Below are 10543 nucleotides of genomic sequence, written 5' to 3' on the forward strand. Positions count from 1 at the left end.
AGTGAGTTCTAAAACTATTTAACATGTACACTTACAGTTATTTCTTAAAAGAAGTTATATTCAATCTAGCTGTAGAGGGAATTTACAGGATGAGAAAACAAGTGACTTAAGCATTTGGCAGGGATATGAAAGGTCTAGGGTCAGCCACTCTCCATCTGATCTAAGCCCAGAACTGAAGTTCGTTATCTCACAGAGCTGTATGAACCTCTCTAATTTTCTAGAAATTGAGGTAGATCTCCTTCACTGTCTCATGAAGACACTGTCCTACTTCACAATAGTTATTTATTCATTCACTGAAGAGAGTCAGGTGGAATTTATAGCCCAAGGGTTAGGATGCTTATATTGGACATGGCAGCCTGATCAAGTCCTCAATCCAACAATTTCAAAGGGGAAGAATAAGATAAGTCCACCCCAAAACAGTGGTCCGTAGACCACTGTTAAGTGTGCTTCCAAAAGTGGGAGACCTGGATTCAAATCTTTGTTCTGTATCCCCAAAAAATGTTCTACACTAGTGCTGGGTAACTGTCCAGAAGACAGAGGTTAAGATGGCAGTTGCTTGCCTTTAGTTTGTTTATGACAAGACAGTCTTAGGCATCTAACTATAAAAGAGTGTCTATGCTCTATAACCCAAGCAAAGAGCAGTGCCCAGTTCTTCACCCTTTCTGTTGCCCTTTTCTGTGAACTGTTTTCTACCAGCTTTTGGAGCTCCTATTCTTAGGCACCTGATTCCTCCCATTTTACAAGCAACTTACTCAAGGCTGTGGCTTTTCTTACAGGCATGGACACTGGTAGGGAAGTGGTGCAATCCCAACCCTACATACTCTTAAATGCACCTAGGAGTAAATCCAGGCTGCATCTTTCACCACGTGTGTCTTTGCAGGACTGGCCTCTCATCTGCCTGAATTCTCTGTGAAAAAGAGAATTCAATCTCGATTTATATTTTTACAACATTCCCTGACATAGCAGTCATTAAGATATTTAAAGCAAGTACTCTACAGCAAACTTGAGGATTTGTATGGATTGTTAACTAAAATTTTGGCAACCCAGAACAGACCCCAGGCTGACAGAATCCAGAGATGTCAATAAATACACCATACAATGCAGAATTAGACTTTGCACACTGAACAAGTGCTTTCTTCTTCTAAAAAAAATTACATGCTAATTTCATCTGCTATTTCCAAAAAGATCACAATACCGCTTAGGATGGTACATGCATCCAAACTGGCAGAAGGAATGGCATATTTTGTAACAACTTTACCAACTAATGATTTTGCATTTTCTTCATCAGCAAATAAAGGGCCTTTCATCTGGCTGCAAGCATTTATGAATTTTATTATTTTTAAATACTTTAAGCTTACACAGCATATTTATTCCTAGTTCAAAGAGACTGCACTAATTGAAGACAAGATTATAACACCTGTTCTGGGTAAGAATCGGCATCAAGCTTCTTTCAATCACCCTTTGAAGAAAAATAATGGATCGCTTGCATTTTTCTCGAGGCAAATAGATCTAATCTGAGCACGCCACTGAAAGCTGTTAACTTTAAGACACTTTTATTTATGGATTGTAGTTATCCTGATGAATCATCAGCCTTCATAGCCACTCCATCCATAAATCTGTTTTCACCTGATGTACACAGTCTATGAAGATGGTAGATTAGTTTTCGCCCATCTAAAAGGCTGTCACTTCTTTGGATAAAGAGAAAATGGGACAGCTGGTGCCACTAAACTTTGCACTATTGTGCTGTCAGACAGTAGTCCTGTGTATGATGCTCAGTTGTGGATTTTGCCTGATTTTTTTTTCATCTGAAACTTTATGATGAATCAGGCCTCCCTTGAGGCTTTTTTAAGATGAGTAAAGATAAAAGTGAGAGAGACAAACTGCTCTGTAGCTGCAACACTATGAAACATCCATCAGTGACAGGGGTATTATTCATTCACCTTCCAATCCCACTACACTACAGACTTGCAAGCCCAAAACAATCCAAAACCCACCATCTCAAAAAGCTCATTGAAATTAAGCATTGTATTTAGAGAGTAGAGTTGTATTTAGAGTAGTGTGTGTACTTAAGTATATTCAAAAACCAAAGATTGGAACTATCTTTATTTTAGCTATCATGTGTGTTCTATCACTTGTACTCTAATAGTTTAATGTCTCCTCCTGCTGACTGTTCATGGCTTAAGACTTTCTCTAGATTGAACACGCAAAAAACAACTTGAAATAAACATTGGATTGGTAACTGTGAAGGCAATTCAGCTTTAAACTGTCTGTACCATCACAATATTATGAGACAGCACAGAAATAAGACAAGGCATAGCAAGCTCTATGGGGATTTTTATAATTCCCCCAGAAGCACACTTCTCCCTTCTTCCTCTTGACTTCCAAAATACTTTTATCTCTAAACAAACCAATAATTAAATCATGTTTGTTCATCTGATCCTGAATACTATAACTGGGGAAAAAGTACTCCATGCTCAGAATACTTCTTAAACCAAAATCTGCTTGTATTGCTTTTGTTTTGTGCAAGTAGGAAGTGAGGCTTTGTGTCACTTTCTGCTGGTCTTTTTCATTAAGATGTCATTTTAAATTAGAAATCTACACTTCAGCTGAAGAGGTAGGCCTAAGAATCAGAAAGGTGCCTTTTTTTTTGGTCTGTATCCTGAAAAGCAAACAATGGCATCCCACAAATGTCTCCTACTATTCATTTCAATATTCTGATTCTTAAAACTGTTTGTACATCACTGCTGGTCACGGTTACAAAGCACTCAACTGCTCTCTCTCAGAGCCAATGAATGTGACGATAGCCCACAACAGCAGCTTCAATGCCATCTATGTGAAGGATGTTCCACATAAAAATAGTCTTTGAATATTAATACGTAGATAAGCCTCACATTGCTACACATCATTCAAAAACAAACAAAATGAGAAGACACCCCCACAATTATATACACTGTTCTGCCAAGAGCAGAAAAGTGTTCATCTACAGCTGTGTTTTACAAGATCTAGTGACATATCAAACATAGCTGCATTAAAGATATTGGTGTTTTAGTAAGCCAACAATTTTTTGCACTGTTTCTGATGTCCTTAAAAGATTCTACGCTATTTAGGCAAACCAGAACCAACCAAAACAATTAAAAAACACTGCAGTGCTCTATTTCTGAAATGGCAGCACTGCACCCATCAAAATTCTCTGAAGACTCACATTGTACTTGACCTGGCTTAATAAATACGCTGTACCAGAAACTGTATCTGTGATGCTTGCCCCTGTGCATATACAAAAAAGGAAAAAGCAGGTCCTGTCTTCAGATCAAAATACCTCGTTCATAACATACCTCCAATCTGAATTGATTTCTAGAAACCGAGAAACTCCTGTTTGTGCTGCAGCCACATCAATATGAACAGAGACGTCTACATAAACAAAGAAAACAAAATACAATTTCAAAATTCTTCCAAAACCACTCTGATTAATAAATTAACAAAATAGTAACAGAAAAGATGCATGTAAATAGTGTGAAGAAGTAATATCCAATACATGTGAAGATACACTAGCAGAAAAAAATTGCAATGGAAATTAGGTGAACATATCTCAAGCCAGCTTTACATACCTGCTGTTGAAGGTACCAACTCATGCAACTTTTGAATTGCCACTCCTCCAGGATAATTGAAATGTGAAACATATAAAGATGTCCCTGAATAAGCAGCATTAACTAGAAGATGCATTATAACAAAGAGAGATCCAAGTTTATACAGCCAGGATTTCCGGTAGTTATTCAGACTGTTGAGGGGGGAAAAAAAAAGAGTAAGAAGAAACTGTTATTTTTCTTTCATACCGGTCACTGACTATTGTGACAGAACTTTTATGAAAACTCCACTGCTAGATAATAAAGATTAATGCAAACTTTATTACAATCATGTGTATGCAATGCATTTATTATCCATTTCTGAAAGACTAGCTTCTAGTGGCATTTAAATTAGAATATTCTCATTAATAAAGCTAATAAAAGCTCATCAATAAAGTTAAATATTTAAAACCTTTAGATATGAATGTATTCTCTTTCAAAGAAGTTCAGAGTTTAACTTCAATTTGTTTACTCAATATACCCAAGTTTAACTATTTAATACAAACTCCATGTTTCATGAGCCCCACCTGTATATTAAACTATCTCCTAAGGTAAGTTACATTAACAACACAGTAGTACACTGGAATGTGTCTTTTTCTCCGGTGGATAAAATAAACTGAATTGTAACAGCATAACAGTAAAATCAGGGCTCTATTCTCGGCTTTGCCCCAGACTTGCCAAATGGTCCTGCCAAATCATTCAACTTTTCTTTGTCTCCATTTCCCGCATTAGTCGAATGGTTACAATGATCCAGATCTCCTTTCTAAAGCATATGAAGATCTCAAGATGATCCAGATTCCAAGATGGAAAGAAGTACATAAAAATAATAGTTTTGCTTTTCTTTTGCATTTTCAGAGAAAAAGATATAAACAGAATTTTGAACTTACATTCGTGAGCACATTTTAGCAGCCACTATGTTGAAGACAGGGAAAGTATATATGATAAAACGCAGCTCTTTGTGTGGGAGAAATGAATACAAGAAAATAAAGCCCAGTGCTGGCAAAAGTAATATCCGAGTTCTCTTTTCTGCTACACCTAAAGGTACAAATATAATGCTGCATCCCAAAGCACGAGGCAGGGCTGAATAGAAATACCACAAGAAGGGGGAGGTCTTCAAGGTGAAAAGGAGAGTTAAGGATGCTTTCACTGCTGACAAGTAAAGTAACTATTCTTTACAGTAGTACACGCAAATTTTGCAAATATGCAGTATACTTTTTGTATATCACATTCTTCCAGGCATTTGGTTTTCTGCCCCACCCTTTGAGAAATAAAAGCAGTTGCCTAGTTACATTCACATCATCAAACAGAGGCACATCAAGTGGTGCTAATGATGGGCAACATGAAAAACCAAGGGGAAGAAATCTGGCGTTACATCGGTAGAACACAAAGAAGTAAGAAGGAACAGTCAGCAGAGGAAAGTTAAAATTTATGTAAAGATCTAAGAAACAGACATTGTCTCATAAGCTTCAAATAATGAAATACTACATGAAAAGTAGAATTTAACACCATAACTGAGTCTCAGGAATAGGTTACATCAAGCTTTGGCTGGTAGTGTTCAATAGATCTTTTTTCCTGGACGTTTCAAAGGATACTCCCCAGTTGGAACTTTTGTTCAAAATTGTGTTATACCAGAGCACTTTCCCCTCAGGCCACACAAGTTGCCTCCAGAACAGAGAATCCACAGCAACTGTTAGCCCTAAAAGAAAGAATTAAAGAAATACAAATCTGTGTGAATTAAAAACTAGGGAAAAGCAAACTAGCACATCCAAATTGCACATTTACTGATGAGATCAACATAAACTGGAACATGCGTTGTAAGCCTCACCCAAAGCCACACAGGTTGAATCTGTCTGTCTTGCAGTGGAAATGCAGGGAGGGAGGCACTTCTTAATAGAAGTCTTAGTAGAAGCACATTAGATAGGAATCTGATTGGGATTCACCCTACTCCAACCCCAGGTGTGAAAAGTAGTGGTTTAATTAAAGTTTGTTTTAAAAGAATATTAGACCATTAAATTTAATGAATGGTAAGAAACCCAGGTTAACTTCAAATGGTACTGAATGGATTTTCATTGTAAAGCTGGTAAGTTAAGAAAAACAATTTCCAGAGGTTTGCTACTATTTATTAGGTGGGAGGGAAGAAGGAGGATAAGGGATGAAAAGCAAAAAGACAGAAGAGCAGCAAATCCATCAGCCCCATCTCCTCCACTCAGCTCTGTGAAAACTGCTCTGGTATTTAAGAAGTTTTCCCAGAGAGGGAATGGGAGACCAGTAACTAATTCCTGTTGGACCTCCAAACTCTTATGCTGTGAGGTGCCTCCAAATGCACATAGCATGATCTTTTATTGTTTCTACTGTCCACACTGTGGAAGGGACAGCACGCTACCAGAGGTCAACACCAGGCATCTGACAACAGCTTTTTTAATTCGGTAAGCTGGCAGAGAAGCTTAGAGTATTCATATGAATATGCATGAGCCTTCCATGGATGGGTAGAGACAAGGAGATTTTTCAACCTCTCTAGCATGGATAATCACTTAAGCTATTAAAATTAACGTAATAAAGAAACAAAACTGAACTGTGACTCTCCCCACAACCCTCTTGCTAGTATCCCTGTCTGTCACACTGTTGTATTTTATCCTGGGATTCAGCTTATCGTCATGGCAATAGATACTACAGCTGATTATGCACACGTAGCTACAGCGAGGTACTAATTATACTAAAGTCAACTTGCACGTCTAAGCCTTTTTAAAACCAGGACATTATACCGTAAGCATCTAAAGGCAGGGGTCACAGTATCTTTCTACTGCTCTGTGCACACCTATTTCCTCACACAGAAATTTTCAAATAAATACATACCCTTGTCATATTACTAGCAAATGGAATCAGGCAAAAAAAAAAAAAAAAAGCAAGCCCTAAGGGCCAGATCACCAGAGAAGTCAGTCAAATCTCTAGACTTCTGTTGAATTTACTATGTGGCATTTGTTTTTTCCAAGCAAACACTTACCCAACCAAAAAATTCCAGCAGGCACAGCATGGGAAAGCACCTTGAAAATGGAGACTCTTTTAGTTAATAACGTCACCAGGAGCATGAGGCCTAAGAATATGCAGAGCTCTGATCTGAAGACTATAATTGCCAAAGCTGAGAACCAAATGAATGGCCTTTGCTTTTGCTGTATCCAAAACGTCAATGCCAGGAGCACTGCAAAAATAAATAAAGCACACCGTCTGACACACTGAACTATTCGTTTTCTAATGGGCAACACTTTTCTCAATGCTAGCATCTTGTTCCTCTAACTTCCCACCAATCCTCCTTTGGTCTTCCTACCATTTCTAGTCCAGAAATTCTTCCTCTGTTAGAGAAACGTAATTTGAAAAAACACACAAAACTTTCTACTGTTGATGCTTAAGTAATTAGGAAAAGTATAACCACAGAAGGAACACATGGGAACCCTTCCTAGACAGTGTATTTAATAGCTTTTGGAAAAACAAAAAAACCCCCAAACCTTAAGGGAGTACTAAAAGCCTTTCAAACTAAGATTCATAATTATTATTGCTCAGTATCAGCTGAAGAGTTAGTTTATTCTCTTGGCTGAGTATATCCTGTATTCATGAAAACAACACCCCATTTCAAATATGAAAGAGACTACAGACTATCACTCAGGGAGAAGGAACTATAAATCCATTTGCATGGTTAGCTGGAGACACACCATATCTCTACAGATGAAGTTGCCTCTACTTTTTCACAGTTTAAATCACATGATAACACTGACTAACATAGTAAAGTGGTCATGATCCTAAGGAAAACGTGTGAAATATTAATAGTACAAAACCATGAAGCAACTCGTATTTTTTAATACCTGCAGAAGTTATCTGGGAAGTTTATTACTACACAGTGTTTATTTGACAATTCAACTGCTTTTTGTTTTGTTTTTCAGTTCTGATCTACACATGTTCTTACACCAACCTCATGATTTTATTAGTTGAACAACTTGCACTGAAGCATTAAATGACTCAGCTAATATCTGTCACGTGGTTAATCTTCCCTCTCATCATCTCTGGGGAGAAACTGTATGTGTAGAGTAAGGTTTTGACTTTGATTTTTTTTTTGCCTTTACTTTTAGTGTACAAACTGCTACATTTGTACATACAGCAGTTCCAGAAGAGGAAGGTGGAGAAGTTGCGGTGGGAGTTTGTTCCACAGTCTCATGAGAAAGATGTTTCCTGTGTAGACTAAGTTCACAGATTTTTTTTGAACTGCGGGTGTACCTACTGCCTTTTCAATAGCTCTATGTTTTATGCATCAGATACATACACTCAAACTTCTAGTTAATCAAAGCCATCTGTCAAACTCCACATATGCTAGGATTCAATAAAACTTCATTCAACACCCATTGTAAGCATATGCAGTAAAAAAAAAAAAGAAAGAAATCACAACTGCTTAAGTTTTCTAGCCTTGTTATCACACAATTTAATCAAGCACATATATTAATTTGGTCTGACCACACATTTTCTGTGCTTTAACTATTGATACATTCGAGAAAAATTTTGATATTTTAAAATTATTCCTACACAAATACTTACCAAAAGGAAGTGCAAACACATTAGGGAGGGTTCGTGTACAGTAAAACATCAAATGAAACTGAGTAACAGTGATGAGACAGAATATTGTTGATGTAGTTGCTCCAAACTGCTTTCTAACTTCTTTCTGCAATTTCCATAACGTGTAAATCACACTGAGCCCCAAGCTTCCTCGGACTATTAGAAGAATAAAAATGCGAAATAAGAGTAATATCAGACAGATCACTGACGAACAACCATGTTACATAACGTAATGGGAAGAAGTTATGAAAAATAATACTGAAGATGTCACAATATAACCCACTTCAAAGAAAAAAAAAAACCCAAAACTTCCCCATTAGTTTATCTATTTTAATCCACCTTTAACTTGTCCGATACTTTTGCACAAAGGTCAGTGCTTCTATGCCCAAGTTAAACAATATTTTCTGAAGCATACACAGAAGCACACATAGGAGCATATTCTCTGAAGACACTTGCTTTTTCTACACTGCCTGACATTTGTTAGCACAGACTTTCTCTGTGCTGTTAGTTACACCAAAGAGGGGGTGGAATTGCCACGCTGGCTCTAAGTACCTACAGTTTGCAAAATCCCTCATTAAGGTAAAGAGTATCCCATTTTACCACTGATCCAAACACTGAATGTTACAACAATGTCACCCATTAGTCCACTAGCAAAAACATCTCTGTTCTGACGATTTAAAGTTCTCATACCTATCAGTTGGGAGTAAAACTTGGACATTCTTAGCACAGAAAGTACATATATAGCTGGGCTGGAAAGAGCAGCAACAAAAATTGGTCCAAGGAACGTTCTTGGGACAACTCCAGGAAATTCGTGATGGTCATACTGCAAAAAGAGAAATCTAAGTAAGATAGGCAAATCAGAAACAAAGGAAAACTGGGATAAATCATATTCACATTGCATTTATCCTACTCATATAGCAGGGAATTGCAATCTTTAACAGTGTCCGAGAAAGAACACCTTCTTTCCAATTTACCTTATCCAAGTCCAGTTGGTAGTACACCACATCATGGATAGCTTGTAGGTTAAAGCTTTCCTCCACTTTTGTAAAAGGACAGACAGTTAAATGAACAAAGGCCACAACAATAATCAGCAGCAGCAACGGGAATGACCGCCCACTCGAGCTCCTCTTCTGAGCCATACTGGGTTTGGAATTCACATATATTCTATTGTTATTAAAAAGAAAATTAAAAGAAAATACATTAATAACATGGTACGAAGTGTACAAACAGAAAAAGAGAGATTGATAATGCACGGAAAACATGCTACAGTACTGTAAAAGTTTAAACAAAGACTAATAAATTAAATAATCCATCCAATTTTTTTTTTTTTTTTTTAATACATTCAATGAATTGAGTAAATAGCCAAAAACATATTCAGGCAGCATTTCAGGATTTATGCCACCCTCTGTAAATGTGAAGGTTTTAGTTTTCACCTAAACACACTCAAGACAACATAGACCCTACTTAAGAAAATATTTCCCTTTGCATCCCACACTGCCACCACTGCGGAGAGTGCCACCTCAATTATGTCTGCGTTTTGTGGGAGAGACAGCTTTGTCATTTACTCTCACTTTAATGTGTCACACTGGATTCACACATGATCTTTAGAACATACTCTCTCGTTTGTCTAGGACTCCGAAACTAGTGGGAGAGGAACCACGAGGATGAGAAATTGCTCGGAACAGAGTACTTTGACCTTTTGAGTTTGCCAGCTGGCCAGCGGCAAGTGAAGGACGAATCCCCTTCGGCACCCACACCACGTGTCATTATGGCGTGAGATGGTCTGAACCCCGTCCTTCGCACTCCCACCCAGAAATGAAGGCCATCTCTCCCTAGCACTTAGTTTCACAAGACCATGCTGAGCCATTCTTATGGTAGTACTTATGATGTATTTTATCATGATGATAAAATCACGTGTCCAGGCGATGCCAGAGCAAATAAAGCAAAGGTATGGTCATGGGTAAACAGCTCATCTTTTCTAGTTTCAGATTATAAACCAGTTAAAAAAAAAAAGTTATTTTCCATGAGCATTTCCAGCAAAAACATGGTAATCTATTTCATGTTCTTTTAATTTAAGCTTCCCACTTTTTTGTAAGTTTACGATTTAATAAAAGACAAGATATTTTGGTTATTGTTGTTCTTGTTCTGGTCTCACAGAAACAAAACTTTAAAAATAGCACCTTTAAGGTACAACTGGGGTTTTGGTTAGAGATGTCTTCTCCCGTGCTTTGGTCTAAATATCTCCATCAAACAGATGTAAGATAGTTGACAGACTTGCTAGGATCACTTAGCAACTGCCTCCTAGAGTTACCTTTTCCTGAATTTAC

General features: G+C 37.5%; 1 protein-coding gene across 1 annotated transcript in view; it reads right to left on the minus strand.

The window, feature by feature from the left end:
* ALG12 (ALG12, alpha-1,6-mannosyltransferase) overlaps positions 1 to 9388 on the minus strand; it is an 11018-nt gene extending 1630 nt beyond the window's left edge. Inside the window, exons 1-8 of the mRNA XM_009580293.1 lie at positions 9191 to 9388; positions 8907 to 9039; positions 8199 to 8372; positions 6622 to 6816; positions 5213 to 5316; positions 4508 to 4731; positions 3606 to 3775; positions 3333 to 3408 (exon numbers count right to left, since the gene is read on the minus strand). Of these exons, the coding sequence (XP_009578588.1) occupies positions 3333 to 3408; positions 3606 to 3775; positions 4508 to 4731; positions 5213 to 5316; positions 6622 to 6816; positions 8199 to 8372; positions 8907 to 9039; positions 9191 to 9355 (1241 nt within the window). The 5' untranslated portion in view covers positions 9356 to 9388. The remainder of the gene's footprint in view (positions 1 to 3332; positions 3409 to 3605; positions 3776 to 4507; positions 4732 to 5212; positions 5317 to 6621; positions 6817 to 8198; positions 8373 to 8906; positions 9040 to 9190) is intronic.
* Positions 9389 to 10543: the final 1155 nt, after the last annotated feature.

Source organism: Fulmarus glacialis, unplaced genomic scaffold (assembly GCF_000690835.1).
Source record: "Fulmarus glacialis isolate BGI_N327 unplaced genomic scaffold, ASM69083v1 scaffold26226, whole genome shotgun sequence".
Classification (NCBI taxonomy): domain Eukaryota; kingdom Metazoa; phylum Chordata; class Aves; order Procellariiformes; family Procellariidae; genus Fulmarus; species Fulmarus glacialis.